This window comes from Dasypus novemcinctus, chromosome 25 (assembly GCF_030445035.2).
Source record: "Dasypus novemcinctus isolate mDasNov1 chromosome 25, mDasNov1.1.hap2, whole genome shotgun sequence".
Classification (NCBI taxonomy): domain Eukaryota; kingdom Metazoa; phylum Chordata; class Mammalia; order Cingulata; family Dasypodidae; genus Dasypus; species Dasypus novemcinctus.
Window position 1 is genome coordinate 10,553,826 of NC_080697.1, and position 16,537 is coordinate 10,570,362.

The window sequence follows — 16,537 nt, forward strand, 5'->3', positions numbered from 1 at the left end:
TTCCCCTTTATCCATTTAAAATGAAATTCATCTAGTGCAGAGGTCAGAAACTAGTTCTGCTGGCCAAATCTAGCCTGTGCATTTTTTATTCAGCAGTCATTTTATTTTAAATTCGGAGTGTATAGAGCTTAGATATGGCCTGTTCTATAGTCCCCCCCGTTTCCACCCCTCCCTAGCGCCTTACCCACAATTACATTACCCATCAGACCCCTGTGGATACCGAAGCTTCCAACCTCTGAGCTCTTGTCCCCATTTTACAAATGGGGAAACTGAGACCTACACAGGGCGATTTGCCAAGGCCGTACAGGTAGGAAGTGGAAGCCCCAGCCTGAAAAGCAGGTGTCCAGCCTCCCAGCACGAGGCTCCCCGCTTTTGCTCACGGTCTCTCCACACCACTTTCCCATGGCGTCAGCTAAGGAAACGTGTGTGTGGTTTCGGCGCCCAGCACAGAAGCAGCGGTCACCTGCTGGGGGCCTTCGCAATGACGCGCTCCTGCAGCGGCCAGTTCTCCTCCTTGCCTCCCCCCGGGCGAGGCGAGCCTCCCCCCTCCTTACCACCAGGCCGCCTCAGGCTGCAGAGGAGAGGCCCCTGCTTCTGCTGCCCGCCACCTCTCCCTTCCTGTTACAGGCTCTGGTCGGAAACTCTCCGCAGAAAGGCCACGCCTGTGGATATTGCGGATGGTGCGAAAGTACTTCTCCTTCTCCTGGAGAAATCCTCCTGCTTCCAGCGTCAGCTCTGCTTGTCAATCGCATATTTGTAATATGTTCCACAGCAGCGTGTGGTGTGTGTGTGTGTGTGTGTGATGTGTGGTGTGTGTGTATGGAGTGACGTGTGTGCTGTGTGTGGAGTCATATGTGGTGTGTGTGTATGGTATGTGGTATGTGCATGTGTGATGTGTGTGTGGTGCGTGTGTGAGGTGTGGTGTGTGGTGTGGTGTGTGTGTGGTGGTGGGTATGTGTGTGGTGGGTGATGTGTGGTGTGTGGGTGTGTATGTGGTGTAGTGTGTGGTGTGTGCGTGTGTGTGGTGTATGTGTGTGGCATATGTGTGTGGCGTGGTATGGTATGTGATATGTATGTATATGTATGCATGTGGTGGTATGGTGTGTGTGGTATGGAGTGTGTGTGTGGTGTGTATGATGAGTGTAGGTATATGTGTGTGTGGTGTGTGTGATGTGTGTATGTATGTGCGTGTGGTGTGTATGTGTGTGTGGTGTGTATGGTGTATGAACGTGTGTGACGTGTATGTGTGGTGTGTGGTATGTGGGCTGTGTATGTGCGGTGTGCATGTATGTGGTGTGTGTGCTGTGTGTATGTATGTGTGTTGACGTGTACGTGTGGTGTGTGTCATGTATGTGTGTGGTGTGTGTGTGTGCCCTGTGTGTCCGCCTTACTCTTTCACGCCTCCGCCCCCCGCCCCCGCCCTGCCATGCAGGCTCCAGCGGGCTCCCCCAATCCCACCGAGAGGACGGAGGCGGCGAGGTGGCCTCCTGGGAACCCTCCACACCCCTCTTCTGTAAAACTGGGCCAGAACCTGATTCTGATTCTCTTTTCTGCAAACCCAGGGGCCGCTGCTGCGAGGAAGCCCTGCTAGTGCTGGGGAGTGGAGGGGCTGCTTTAGGGGAGCAGACGCAAAGCGCGCGCTGGGCAGGCGGGGCCTGAGAGTGGGAGGGGGACCCTCAAACTGCCCGAGGCCCGGCAGTGAGTCCAGGGGTCCTGGCCGGGGGATGGGGGTGGCGGAGTACAGGGCCTTGCAGGAGGACAGGCCGGGGCCCGCTGGACTTGTGAACATTGCAGACCAGAGCTGTCCCAGGGAAAGACCACGAGCACGTGGGCAGCGGCAACTCTTCTAGGAGGCATATTAAAAAGAAGGAGAAAGGAAAACATTAATTCAAAGAATAAATCCAAGTATACCCAAAATGTTAAATCTCACACATTCAAAAATAAATTCAGTACATCCACAATATTCTCATTTCCACCCGCAGTTAATATAAAATTATTAATAAGCTCTTTTCCATTTTTTTTCATTCTAAATCTTCCAATTCCAGGGTTTATTTTACAGTCACAGCACACCTCAATTCAGATGCTAAACTTTCATGGAAAATAATCTGTATTTAGATTTCTTAAAACTTGCAGTTGAAATAATAGGCTCACAGACCGAAGTTGTTTCAAACATACATAAAAGTCTCCCAATGATGGAATATCAGTTTTTAAAGCTGAATTAATGAAATTGAAATCGCAGTAAAAACTTGGATCCTCAGTCACACCAGTCATGATGCAAGCACTCGATGGCACACATCGTAAGTGGCGACCGCATCGGAAGGCGCCGCCTCAGGGAGCTCAGGAGCTGCCGTGGCCCACCGCTCACCTCCCTCGTCCTGGCCCTGGCAGCCTGATCAGATGCCAAGGCCCAAGGTCCCACATGTCAGCGGCAGGTGCTCCTGACAGCCCGGGGTCACCATTGTCACCACCTGAGAGCTGGAGACGGTTTCACCTGCTGTTGCTCAGGGCTGGGCACGCCCCTCCGCTCTGGCACTCTGGGCTGAACGAGCCCCAGCGACCCAGACGGGCTTGCCTTGGATTCTCCACATAAAAGAGAGTGCCTGGTTCTGGAATAGCCTTTCCATTTTCAGAGTTCCTTACAGGGAGCTGGAAGGTTGACAATTTTCCCAGAGACCAAAGGCTGCCCCTTAAATGAGAAAGACTTGTGCAGTCCCACGAGGACCATCTCGTTGAGTTGCTGGGTCCCTGTAAATGCTTATTGGTAAGTGAATTATTATTACTTGTAATTCTATCAGGATCTTCAATAATGGCTTTCTTAACTGAAGGGGGAAAACGATTTTTGTGGGGGAGGTTGTTTTAGAATTTCATACATTATAGTTAGGGAGAAATGAAGTCCATTTTCATGCACACTACCAAGGTTCCATAACTTTTATCCCTTTCTGGAATCTCTTTGAAGTGACAGTTTTACTAGGAAGGGCTTACTTTTGAAAGTAGATAAGAAAAAGATGATCTATGTGTGTGTGTGTAAATATACTGGCGGTAAGTTTCTAAAGAAGCTACTGGTAAACCATTCTTTAGTTTTACATCCTCTGAAAGATCTTAAAACAAAAATGTTCATAAGATGCATTTATTTAACCAGATAAGGGTTTTCTATCATGGTGTTATAGAAAAAACAAAAACAAAAAAACCCCACAAAGATGGCCACAAGGTGGCACTAAAATCTAATGAAAATTCAACTCTCCTGTGTGTGTGTGTGTGTGTGTGTGTGTGTGTGTGTGTGAGATTTACAGGAGGTACACAGGAGGCAAAAAAAAATGGCCAAATAAATTTAGTAGAGGCTGGAGAGAGAGCGACATCCTTATTTTTTCGGGAAGGATAACTTCCCTCTCTCACTGGAGAGGGTATGCTATCTGTCGTACAATGAATCCATGTGTTAAAAGTTCAAAATGATTTGTTCTCATAGAGGAATCAAATTTTATCCTCGCCTCTCAGGGGAAGTACGTTGGGAAGGTAGCAGAGGGCAGGAGGAGATTGTCCCACACGTTCAGAAATGTTTATCCTGCCAGTGGTACAGACCCTGAGGTAGCCAAGCTCTGCTGGTCCTGCCCAAGTATCTCTGGACAAAAAAAAAAAGAAAAAAGTATGCCATGGAAAGTAGTTCCTGCAGAACACAGATTTTTCTGTGTATTTACTTTGGCATATTTACCAAAGGAATATTTTTAGAAATTATTGTAATATTGAGAGTTGTGCTTAGAACAGCTCCCAGAATGGTCTGGAAATTAGGAAATGAGTACATTTAATCCTTCTTCCTGATTCTTTGAATTTGTTTTTTTTTAAAGTCATGGAACAAAGCTTGAATTGTTTTCTATTTTCTTAATATTTGAAGCTTAAGGACACAGCCAAGGCTCCCAAGCTATATTAAGACCGTGGAAAGCAGTACGAGCCGCACAGCTATAAAAGGTTTTGACTAAAAGAATAAAAGTTGTGTAGACAAGAGTTTTCCAAGAGGCTAACTGAGAAAAATAAAGTTTCCAGACTGGCATCCTGAACCAATGATCAAACACCTTTCAGGGGAGCGGAAAGCTCAAGCGGTTGAGCTCCCACCTCCCACACAGGAGGTCCCGGGTTTGGTTCCTAGTGCCTCCTGAAAAAAAAAAAACAAATGACCAGCAAAACAAACAAAAATCCAACTGAGGGAAACTGAAGTGGCTCAGGGGTTGAGCGCCGGCTTCCCATATACGAGGTCCCAGGTTCAATCTCTGGCCCCTCCTACCTCAAAATAGAAACGGAACAAAACTTTTCGGCAGTGTGGAAAAATGATGCAGTAGCCGACAGAAAACGCTGTGCAGGGCTACAGCCCTGCTGGTGATGCCACTGCCGCACTCGGCCTGGGCGCAAGGTCCTCAGGTCTGTCGGGTCCCCATGGAAACCTGGACACATGCATATAGTGGACATTGCATGTGAAGGCGGGGGGCTCGGCCACGGCTGGCTACCTGGGTTTGATGGGATATCATTAAAGCAGAGTCTGGAGTCGAGGTGTGGGACCCCCCCGGAAAGTTCCAGCCGAGCTCCTGGGCATTTTGGTTAATTCCCCGCAGTAGGAAGGGTTCTTGCCAAGCGCGAGGCGTGGTACCAGGTTCTCGAGATGCTGCGATCAGACAAAACCCTGGCTCTCCTCCAGCTCAGTATAGGGAGGGAGTCAAATAGGGGTACCCGTCAGGAATGTGGGGGTCATGGCTGGAAAAGCAGTAGCCACCGCCCTGCCAGGCCGGGGCCGGGCCAGCCTGCGGGGTTCCAGCCTTCCCTCCCGCTCAGGGCAGCCCTCAGGCTGCTGGAGACGGTTTCTGTCTCCCCCACTTTCCTACCTCTGTTCAAGCTGCCCTCCCTTCCTCCTTGCCACCTCTGCTGTCCACTGAAATCCGTCGACTTAGGCCATCCTTCCAGACCAGGTAGAGGCCATCTCCCGCGGGTCCCAGGGGACAGTGAACCGAGCCCTGGTCACCAGGCACTAGCCTGCCCAAAGTCTCTGCCCCTTCCTGGCCCCCTGCCCCTCTGTGGGCTCCCTGGGGGCTGGACCCTGTAGCACTACTTACCTCCTACGGTTCTCTCCTTTGACCACCAGGATCAGAATTTACCACGCAAAGCAGGGCCCGGGCTGCCTTTCCCTGCCTGGTAATGGCCTGGAAGTGGACAGAAGTCCTGCGTCCAGCCGGGACTTTCCCCTTTCACTGTCCTGAAGCCCCTCAGCCCTCCTTCCTTTAATCTTCATCTGAGGCCCAGGCCGGGGGCAGGATGAGAAGGCGGAAGGCTGGGCCCAGGCCCACTGCTCACAGTCTGCCCCTCGGGGCCTGCCTCGTGGGGCCAAAAGGGCTGCCGGTAGGCCGAGCACCGGCTAGCTAGCTAGAAAGAAAAATACCTTGCTGGAAACAAAAGTGCTGTGTGTGTGCGCGCGCGTGTGGCCCTGTGTGACTGTTTACTTAAGAACAAAACCCCTTGGAGGCAGCGTCCCCTCCCCCAGGGTTCCGCCGACCCGCCGGGAGGGGGCAGGCGAGCGGGGCAATCTGGAGGGGGAGGGAGACCGCCGCCTCCCTCGGGGGCGCGGGGTCCAGGGCGCGGATTCCAGGGCGCGGCGGCGGCAGCGGCCCGCACCCGGCCCGGGGCCCCGCCACAGCCCCGCAGCGCCCGCCGCGGCGCGGAGGCCCGGGGCGCCGCCTCCCCCAGCACCGCGGCCTGGGCCCGTCAATCAAGCGCGCCGGGCCCCGCCCCCGGGCGGCCGCGGGCGGCCAATGGGAGGCAAGCTCCGCAGCGATGAGCTCAGCCCGCGCGCTTCCCATTGGGCGGCTATATTAAGAAAGTGGCCGGACGCCTTAAATAGCGGGCGCCGGGGCCGCAGCCCGCATCTGCCGCCGCAGTCCGGCCCGAGCCGCGCGTCCTCCGGTTGTCGCCTGTCCTCGCAGCCGCGGGAGCCCCGAGGCCCGCCAGGCCGAGCCCGCCGCGCGCCCTATGCCCGCGCGCCCCCTCCGCAGCGCGCCGAGCCCGAGCGCCGGGCGGGCCGTGGGTGCAGCCGGCGGCCCCGGGCCCCGGTGAGCGGCGAGCGGCGCGGGTCCCCCGGCGCGCCATGGCGGCCATCCGCAAGAAGCTGGTGGTGGTGGGCGACGGCGCGTGCGGCAAGACGTGCCTGCTGATCGTCTTCAGCAAGGACGAGTTCCCCGAGGTGTACGTGCCCACCGTCTTCGAGAACTACGTGGCCGACATCGAGGTGGACGGCAAGCAGGTGGAGCTGGCGCTCTGGGACACGGCGGGCCAGGAGGACTACGACCGCCTGCGGCCGCTCTCCTACCCCGACACCGACGTGATCCTCATGTGCTTCTCGGTGGACAGCCCGGACTCGCTGGAGAACATCCCCGAGAAGTGGGTGCCCGAGGTCAAGCACTTCTGCCCCAACGTGCCCATCATCCTGGTGGCCAACAAGAAGGACCTGCGCGGCGACGAGCACGTCCGCACGGAGCTGGCGCGCATGAAGCAGGAGCCGGTGCGCACGGACGACGGCCGCGCCATGGCCGTGCGCATCCAGGCCTACGACTACCTCGAGTGCTCGGCCAAGACCAAGGAGGGCGTGCGCGAGGTCTTCGAGACGGCCACGCGCGCCGCGCTGCAGAAGCGCTACGGCTCCCAGGGCGGCTGCATCAACTGCTGCAAGGTGCTATGAGGCCCGCGCCCCCGGGCGCCCCTCGGCGCCGCCCGCCGGGGACCCGCGCGCGGGGAACCCGCCCCGGCGGCCTCACCCGCACCGCTGGGCCCGCGGGTGGGCGGCTGCGCGCGCCCCCGCCGCGTGCTCGTCCCCGTCCCCGCCCGGGTCCCCGGAGCCGCGCCCCTCACCAGCGAGCGCCCGCCACCCCTCGGCTGTCACCTAGACCCCAGGGACGGCGGGCGGGGGAAGGGGCCGTGTACATAGAGAGAAAGGATTTTATTTTCGGGAGGGAGGAGGGTGCCATTTCTTGGGTGGGGTGGCAGGCACCCGATCGGCCCCGGCCCGGGGCGTGAGCTGGACTCGGCCGTCTCGGCCACCCCCCACCCGGGGGAAGACAAGCGGAACCGCTGGGGGCCAAGAGGACACCGCGCCCAGACGCAGCGGCTCCTGCGAGCCATCCCCCTGTGAAGCCCTCACCAGCCCCTGGGGCCGGAGGAGGGAGGGGGTGTTGGGGTGCTGGGGGTGGCTTGTCCCCCAGGCGGGACTCTGTGCCTGTTCTTCCAGTGAGACTTGTTCGGTCCAAGAAACGGATGTTATTTGATTTATTTAAAGGCTAAAACTTGTTTGTGTGTGTGTTTTTTTTTTTTTACCCAAAGACTTGTTTGCACAATTGTTTCATTGTTTGACACTTAATGCCGATTGTCATTTGCAGAAGACAGTAGCATTCTGACCAACTTGTGCGCTGGAACCTCAACTCCTGGTGTTTTATTTAAAATGATGACTTACAAGGAGAGGAGAAAAAGGAAACCACTGATTTTTGTTTTGTTCTCTTGAAAGAAGTGGCAACACTGTTTGGCGATTTTGTGCCTCCTCATGCACTGTTTGGATAAAGGGCAGTAGCCAGCACTGGGGCTGAGTTTTTTGTTTTTTCACAAGGCGGTGGTCTAAAGCGATGTGAAAGTTTCTCTGCATCTCTGTACAGAGAATAAGCCTGCCCCTCTCCTCCTTGTCCCCTCCTCCCCCAGTGGTACTTCTACTAAATTGTCTTGTTTTATTTTTAAAATAAACTGACAAATGACAAAGTGGTGAGCTCATGATGTTTACATAAAAGTTCTATAAGCTGTGTATACAGTTTTTTTATGTAAAATATTAAAAGACTATGATGATGACGTTTATAAAATGGCTTCTGTGGTTTAAGAGTGTGTAAAAATACCCTTGTGGATTTGGGGCGAGGGAAGAGTTTTGCTAGCGAGGTCCCTTCTTTCCTCCATCAATACATCCCTCATGGTGCAGGGAGGACATGGGGCTGCAGCCCCTGCGGGCGCACGTGTGGGTTGGGTGACAGTGGGAGGCTGGGTTGCTCCTTTGCCGGGCGGGGGGGAGATCAGTGGGTTCCCCAGAGCTCTGGTGCCACCCAGCCCGAAGGGGAGACCAGAGGCCATGGTTTTGCTTTGTTCTGTCTGAATAAAGCACCTGGGTCTAAATCTATTCTGGGGCCTTTGCTTCCTCTTTTTTTGAAACTTGAAAAGCTGCATTTTAAATTTGGATGACAATTTCTGGTTGTCACTGGTGTGGGGGCTGGGCTCGTAGAGGAGGCTGGTTACTGGGTAACCCTGGAGCAGGAAGGGGTTGGTTCTCCGTGAGATCATAGGGTGTTAGAGGCTGGAACCGTTCAGGGGAGAGGGGGACAGTCCCAATGAGTTGCCTCTTCTAGCACCAAACTTTTCCATGTGCGTTGGTGTTGGTAAGGCACCCAGGGTGCTTGTTCTGGGTAGCTAGGATGGCTGCACTGGGGACAGCATTGGGTTTTTTGTGGTCGTATTTAAACTTGGAGCAGCCACACTTGGAGATTTCATCATGCTGGGTTCTAATTTTAGCCTGCTGCCGTGGACTGCAGAGCTGGATGGGCAGATTGAGGCTTGGAGACCCCGTGGAGCTCCGGCTGCGGGCACCATGGCTCCGAGGCCCTGCTCTCGGGCCTTCTGGGAGGGGGCTGAGAAGCACAGCCTTCCGCTACCGAGCAGTGTGGCTTTGGTTTTCGAATCAGCTCTCCTTGAGTTTCTAGTACTTAACTGGTCCTCCCCTGACAAAGGCAGAGAAAGTCCCTTTTGGAGTTGGTGTCAAATCTAGGTTCCTATTTCACGGGCTTCCCCCAGGCTTCAGAAGAGTGTTGGAACAAGAAAACAAAGCTGCTTAGTGGCGACCCTTCACCTACTTAAAACTCGGTGGGGGTGGGGGTTGGGGGCGGCCAGGGGTCCTGCAGGCACACAGCAGGGAGGGGCCTGCCCCACTGCAGGCTTGCTCTTTGAACCACTGCGTCACCACCCCTTTCTCTGCCTCTGGGACCCGCTCCCTCCATCCCCACAGCCCACTTTTCCTCCTTCATGTTAAAGACAAAACTTGCCATTGAAAAACAAGATGTTTATGTGCAGGTTTTCAGCTAGCAAATCCTCCGGTGCCAGGGAGTGCCGGGCTCTGGGGGAGTGTAGGCTTGGGCTGTGTGCCCAGGACTCAGCTTTACAACCAGCCCAGAGCCCTGAGCCCCCTGAAAGGGCCTTTTCTGAGATCGCCTGCTCGAATCTGCCTGGTACCTCGAGCTGCCAGGTTTTTCTTTTCTTTTTTTATTTTTGGGAGACAACCACCCAGATGACGCATGGCAGCCTGAGCTACGCTTGTTTTAAGATGCATGGCATTTAATAATCCTGCCGGAACCCACTCTGCTTGCTGCCGTAAGAGCCAACTGGAAAAATATAAAGATGAATTGCTGTAGGCTGGAAAATCAATTAGGAAAAAGAGGTAAAACATCTGGTGTTCCTCTTAAGATGTGAACGTTCATTTTGCACCTTTAAAATAAATGTGCTGAGTTCATTTAATTGCCTGTTGAACCCTTTCGTGGAAAAATGGGGGGACTTTTCATGGATCCTGGGCATTTTATAGCAAGGGGCGTTGGCCTGGGTTCTTTAATCTCCAGCCCATCTGGATGGCATTTCTAAGGTCTTGTCCTCTTCTTTTTCAGTGGGCTTAGTAGGGTGGCTTCAGCCTTGAGCCTGTATCAGACTCGCCTGGAAGGCTGGTTAAAACAGATTGCTGGGCCCACCTGCCTGATGTGCTCCAGTAGGTCTGGGCTGGGGCCCAGGAATTTGTGTTTCTAGCAAGTTCCCAAGTGCTGCTGCTGCTGGCCCAGGGACCCCACGTTGAGAGCCACTGCCTTAGACGGAGAGAGAGCCCTCGTCCATGCATGGGGAGAGGGGTAACTTCCTTATGAAAGGAGGTCAGACTTGCCCAGGGAGCGCAGACTCTGAGAAGCTTTCCTTATAGAAGGAGCCGCACATGACCCCGTCTTCTCTTGCCCACATTCTCATGCTAAATGGAGTTTCATGCCCTTCTAGAAATTCATGTCTGCCATTCCTGAATGCAGAATGCAAGTGCGCTCTGTCATTCGTTCAGCGTGGCCGCCTACTTTGTCGGCTCTGCGGCCTTGGGGGGTACACCTGCAAATAAGACCCCTGTCTGCCCTCGAGGAGCAGGTCAGCCCGGTGGGCCGTGCAGGTGGGAGACGGGGGCGCCTCCTTGAGGACGCGGGCGCTGGCCCAGGAGGAGACACGGAGCAGGGCCTTCGGGCAGGTGTGCCGTGGGTGGACAGCAAAAGCCTCGGGCGGGTGGGCTCGGTGGGCGCATGTGTGCCCTACAGACAGCTTAGGTGACCGTGGACCTGGCCTCTGGAATAAAGCTCTCTTGGGTGGGAACCACCTGCACATGCGGCCCCCCTGGCATGTACGACACAGCCTCCCGCGTCCCCCGTCCTGGCACCGGGCTCCGTCCCGCTGGCCGAGGGCAGGCTGGGAGGACTGACGGCCTCACTGTTTTCTCTCAGCCTTCCACTGGTGTGACCATGATGCTCCTGGGAAGCACGGCTTGGGCTCCAGGAGGCAGCGTGTCTGCGCAGAGGCACCCCAGCCTGGGGGCATGGACCCCTCCCACTTTACTCAGCTTCCGGTTGGAGGGAGAAGGTGGGCTCTGGTCCATGGGAGGTGCGGTGAGAGGGCCCCAGGGCAGGCCCAGACCTTCCTGCTTATTCTTTTGGTCAACAAAAGAGTTAAGCAGCTGCGTACAAGGCTTTGTGGTTGAGCACCAGCTTCCCACATACAAGGTCTCGGGCTCAATCCCCAGCCCCTGGTACCTCAAAAATAATTAATAATAATAGGGGAATATGGGAAAATATACCAAATGTATGCCAGAGACCAGAGTTAGTAGTTAGAGGTAATAGTCTGCTGATGTTCTCTCTCAATCTGTAACTAAAGTTCCACAACAAGGGGTGTTGTATGCGGATTCTACACATTGTGCATGATAGTTTTGTAAGTTCACAACTTCTCTGATAAATACATATATATTTTTAAATAAACAAAGCAAGATCAAGGCATCCTGTATCATTCGCATGCACACAAAAGAGGGATGGCTGAGCATCACAGCCCCCGGCTTACCAGGACACCTTTATCCGGGGGCCTTGCTCCACCCCAGCTGAGACCGCCAGGCCAGAAGCTGTAGAGTACAGGCTCTGTGCCTTGCCCCTTGCCAGGAGCTGGGGGCACGTGGACGGGTCGGCACGGCGCCTGCCCTCGTCGAGCATAGTGACCTTGCTGATGGGGTGGCTTGGAGCTCCGTACCCCAGAAACATCCACTCTTAACTTTGGTGCACTCCTGTGGCTGTGACCCCTGGTAAGTGGGGGCTCCCAAGGGGGGAACTTCAGCCAAGGTGCCCCTGCACAGGGACGGGCCTTCGTCCTACTGCTGGGTCCTTCTAAACAGACTGGACTCCAGACGCAGCGAGAGAGCCCCGGGCAGGAGCCGGACGCCGGCGGGACCTGAGGGCCATCGTGGTGGTCTCCTCTGTGCCTCGGAGACCAGCGATGGGGCCCAGCCCGCGTCGGCGCCGGGGGTCACAGATGGGGCTGAAGGCCCAAAGCTGGGTCCAGTGGGAACTGCTTCGGAAGCGTCCTCCTTCCCTCTGTCCCCACAGTTCTGAGGGACACACTGATGAGAGAAACTGAGTCATCAGATATTACCCAGGGAGAAAGAGCCGGGCAGGAACGGTGCGCTGAGCCCGACGGAGAGGCGACCCTTCCTCTCTGACATCCTGCTGTTTGGGCCATTTCTTTTCTTTCATTTTTTAAAGATTTATTTATTTATTTTTATTTGCTTCTCCCCTTCCCCCACCCCCATTGTCTGCTCTCTGTGTCCACTTGCTGTGTGTTCTTCTGTGTCCACTTGCATTCTTGTCAGCAGCATCCAGAATCTGTGTCATTTTGTTGCGTCATCTTGCTGCGCCAGCTCTCCTTGTGTATGGTGCCACTCCTGGGCAGGCTGCGCTCTTTGTGCGCTGGGCGGCTTTCTTTAGGGGGCACACTCCTTGTGCGTGGGGCTCCCCTACGTGGGGGACACCCCTGCGTGGCAGGGCACTCCTTGTGCACATCAGCACTGCGCATGGGCCAGCTCCACACGGGTCGAGGAGGCCCGGGGTTTGAACCCTGGACCTCCCATGTGGTAGACGGACGCCCTAACCACTGGGCCAAGTCCGCTTCCCTGTTTGGGGCATTTCTGGTGGTGGTGGCCATGAGTGGGCGGCCTGGAGGGTGGGCCGTGGAGGTGTCCACTCATACTTGGCGGATGGGTCCTTTCTCTTCTCTTGGAACCTTCCGTCAAGTTTTTTGCTAAGGGCTCCCGCCTGGCGTAGGTGCTGCTCTGGGGATGTAAGGGCCGGTGGGCACAGGGCAGCAGCGCTCCTGAGGCTCCCGGCCCTGGCGGTCTCAGCTGGGATGGAGCAAGGCCCCCGGGATAAAGATGTCCTGGTAAGGGCCGAGGCTGCGATGCTCGGCCATGCCTCTCATGTGTGCGTGTGAAGGCAGACAGGATGCTTTTATCTTGCTTTGTTTTTTTTTTTAATATAATTATTAGAGAAGTTGTGAACTTACAAAACTATCACGCACAATGTGTAGAATCCCCAAACAACCCCCCTCCACCAACACCCGGCATTGTGGTGGAACTTTTGTTACAGATTATGAGAGAACATCATCAGACTATCCCTCTAACTACTAACTCTGGTCTATAGCGTACATTTGGTATATTTTCCCGTATTCCCCTATTATTGTTATTATTAATTATTTTTGAGGTACCAGGGGCTGGGGATTGAACCCGGGACCTTGTGTGTGGGAAGCCAGTGCTCAACCATTGAGCCACATCAGCTTCCCTGAGTTGGTTTTTCTCATTTGTTTTGCTTGTTTGTTGTTCTTGTTTTCTCAGGAGGCCCTGGAAACCAATCCCAAGACCTCTGCCGTGAGACGCGGCACGCAATTGCTTGTGCCACATCCGCCTCCTTGACCCAATTATTAACACAGTACCTTCTTTGACATTAATGCAAGAATATTACAGTATTGTGTTAACTACAGTCCATAAGTTACATTAATTGTATTTTTCCCATGCAGCTCCATATTCTTAGCACATTGTAATAGTGATGTATGGTTGTTCTAGTTCATAGAAGAACGTTCTTGTGTTTGTACTGTTAACCACAATTCTCATCCTCCTCCGGGTTCTCTGTGCTATTCAGTCCCTAGATTATTCTCTAGCTTTTTTCAATTGACATTTACCTCCCTAACTACCCTTTTCAGCCACAATCCCCTTTATAATCCAGCTGTGCTAGTTATACTCACTGTAATGTGTTACCATCAACTCTATCCATTTCCACACGTTTACAGTCAAGCTAATTAGAAAGTCTGCATACATTAAGCATCAATACCCCTTCTCAGTCCCTAGTAACATGTATCTAGGTTTTAATTCTGTGTGTTTATTCTTATTTAATTCATATTATTGAGACCATACAGTATTTGTCCTTTTGTTTCTGGCTTATTTCACGTAACATAATGTCTTCAAGTGTCATCCATGTTATCACATGTGCCCCCATTTCATTTTATTTTAAAGATTTGTTTTCATTTATTTCTCCCCCCCGCCCCCGCCAAGTTGTCTGTTCTCTGTGTCAATTTTGCTGTGTGTTCTTCTTTGTCTGCTTCTGTTGTTGTCAGTGGCACAGGAATCTGTGTCTCTTTTTGTTGCGTCATCTTGCTGTGTCAATTCTCTGTGTGTGCAGCGCCACTCCTGGGTAGGCTGAACTTTCTTTCACGCTGGGCGGCTCTCCTTACAGGATGCACTCCTTGCGCGTGGGGCTCCCCTATGCAGGGGACACCCCTGCGTGGCAGGGCACTCCTTGCGCGCATCAGCACTGCGCATGGGCCAGCTCCACACGTGTCAGGGAGGCCCGGGGTCTGAACCGTGGACCTTCCATGTGGTAGGTGGATGCCCAGTCCACTGGGCCAAGTCCACTTCCCCCCATTTCATTTTTTTCTTGCAGCAACATAGCATTCCATCGTACGCATATTCCCACATTTGCTTATCTGTTCATCGGTTGATGGGCATGGGGGTCGTTTCCACCTTTGACAATTGTGAACAAGACTGCTATGAACATGGGTGTGCACATGTCTTTTCACATCACTTTTTCAGTTCTTCTGAAGATATCCGTAGTAACGGGATGGCTGGGTCGTAAGGCACTTCTCTATTCAGCCTCAGGAACTGCCAAACTGTCTTTGCAGAGGCTGCGCCTTTTTACCTTCCCAGCAAGAGGGAGGGAGGGTTCCCATTGCTCCATGTCCTCTCCAGCACTTCTTTTCTCCATCTCCCCTTCAGTGGCTATGTTCCCCCCTCCACATGCCAGCCACAGATCAGGATACCCAAGGAATATTCAGGTGGCACCATCGGGCACAGAGCCGGGTGGGCTACGGCCAGCCGAGGAGGGAGGGCGCATCAGGGCAAGGTGGCACCCGAAGCCCTGGAGGATGGTCGAGATGACCCAGGGGCGATGTGTGCAGAGCGGAGACCACGAGCCAGATCAGAGCTCTGCCCCGAGGGCGGAGGCTGTGCCTGCTGCTCCCTGCCGCCTCGCTGAGGCTGGTGCGGGGCTGGTAGAGCCAGTACGGGACTGAGAAGGGCAGAGGTTTGCGGGGTCCTGAGGCAGTGAGGACGGTTTGGAGCTGCTGCTGTGGGGAACACCGTGAGTTCAAGAAGGGCCGGGCTGCGTGGAGGGTCTCACAGTCCTCGGACGCTGAGAGAAGCCAGCTGGGGAATCACTCGGCGCTGACATGAGAAATGTGTGTCACGGCCATTACCAGTCACCGGCTGTTTTCAATCTGAGAGTCCAGGGCAGTTAAGAAAGTGCTCCTTGCCCAGCGTGGGCACTGGCCATACCAACTAAGAAGACACCTTCCCTGTATCCGACCTGGCAGAGGCGCACAGTGCCCGGGCTGGACGAGAAATCGCCCTGGGATGGTGGGACGGGAAGGCGGCAGGTGCGCCTCTCCTGGTGCGCCAAGGCCCCTTCCCCGGGACCGCCTGGTGGCTGGATGTGCTCGGCTGCTGTCCCCAGGGCTCGACTTCACGCATCAGAGGAAGCGGGCAGATTTGGAAACTCAGTTGGGAGCTTGGCGTGAACGGCCCATGGTTTTCATTTCAGAAATCAGGATCTGAAAGTGCGGTCCCGAGAGCAATGGCAAACAGGCCCCGGGCTTTTGAAACTCCATGTGATCTCTGCCCTCTGGCTGCCATTTGGAATTATTTTTTCTTCTCCCTTCGGTCCTGAAGAGGGAAGAAACAAATGTCAGGAGCTGCGAGTTTCTCATCACTTTGTTAGTGATTGATTCTGTTTGATTTCAGAACTTGTTTGACCATAGCATAAACAATCTAAACCTTCTGGAGGCACCTAAAAGGAATGCAGGAATGCATTTGCTATTTAATGGTGGAAAGGATTTTAATGGGACTCTGACAGAATAAAAAGTAGTATTTATATGAGCGCTTTAAAAAAAATCACTTGTAAAATACACACTCTTCAGTAATGGCCAAATATGGGAAAGTCTGATATTTGCTCGCATAACCGGGCTGACTCTGTAAATGGGAGCTCATCCATCCATCCCCCTTTCCTAGGCTGAGCAACTTGTGTCTGCAAATTTCCTCCAAGGCAGGCGAGAACTGCGGGCCAGATGGAGACACAGGCCACACGCACGAGCTGACACGAACGTAACTGAGCCAGCCTGGGTTCTCTGGAGATGGGTTTCGCTGAGCCAAGAGGGGTGTTGAAAGTCTTTACCTCCCGGGTGATGGTAGAAATGCCAGACCTGTGTTGCCGGTCACCTTCCAGAGTCACGAGAGTGAACAAAGACGAAAGGCGAGGCCTGGATGACCAACCAAGAGAGCAGGGTGCCCACCCGGCTTGGAGAGCCACGCTGTCTAGCATGGACTTCTTTCTGTGACACAGTGACCAACGTTGGGGGCCGGGCAAGGGCGAGAACTTCTGATGGGGTCTCCCCAGTTAAGAGGACTGGGAATGCCCCCCACGCGTGGGTGCAGCGGCCAGGGACTGACCCCCACGGGGCGTGCTTCACGTCCTCCTCGGCTGGGTGACGGCAGAGATGGCTGCTCTAGGTGGGGACCTCGGGACGGGGGTAGGAGGGGAGTGGCGAGGGCTGTGTCCCCCCATGTCCCAGCACCTATCCCTGGATGGCTTCGTCTGCGGCAGGGCGGGGAGTGGGGTTCAGCAGGAAAATCAAGGTGTAGAGGCAGCGGGTCACCTTTGTCTTTCCCTATCTGGGCAAATTGGGGCAAATACTTTGACCCTTTCCTGCCTCGGTTTATTAGTAAAATGGAAATAAGTGTGAAGCCTAAACGAGATGAAATTACACACCTGGTGCACGGAGGGCCCCCCCAGCTCAGTATAAATCCCCAGTAAATCTTCATTTCCTTTCCTCCAAG

At 54.2% G+C, this 16,537-nt stretch overlaps 1 protein-coding gene across 1 annotated transcript; it reads left to right on the plus strand.

Moving 5' to 3' along the window:
* The first annotated feature begins 5,911 nt into the window (after window positions 1-5,911).
* Window positions 5,912-7,871, plus strand: RHOB (ras homolog family member B). The gene has a single exon (XM_004462074.5). The coding sequence runs from the start codon at window positions 6,119-6,121 to the stop codon at window positions 6,707-6,709; it is 591 nt and encodes a 196-aa protein (XP_004462131.1). The 5' UTR covers window positions 5,912-6,118; the 3' UTR covers window positions 6,710-7,871.
* The last annotated feature ends 8,666 nt before the right edge of the window (window positions 7,872-16,537 follow it).

What these genes read in the sequence shown, in the direction of transcription:
- RHOB (XM_004462074.5), top strand. Translation starts at nt 6,119, where the DNA reads ATGGCGGCCATCCGCAAGAAGCTGGTGGTGGTGGGCGACGGCGCGTGC.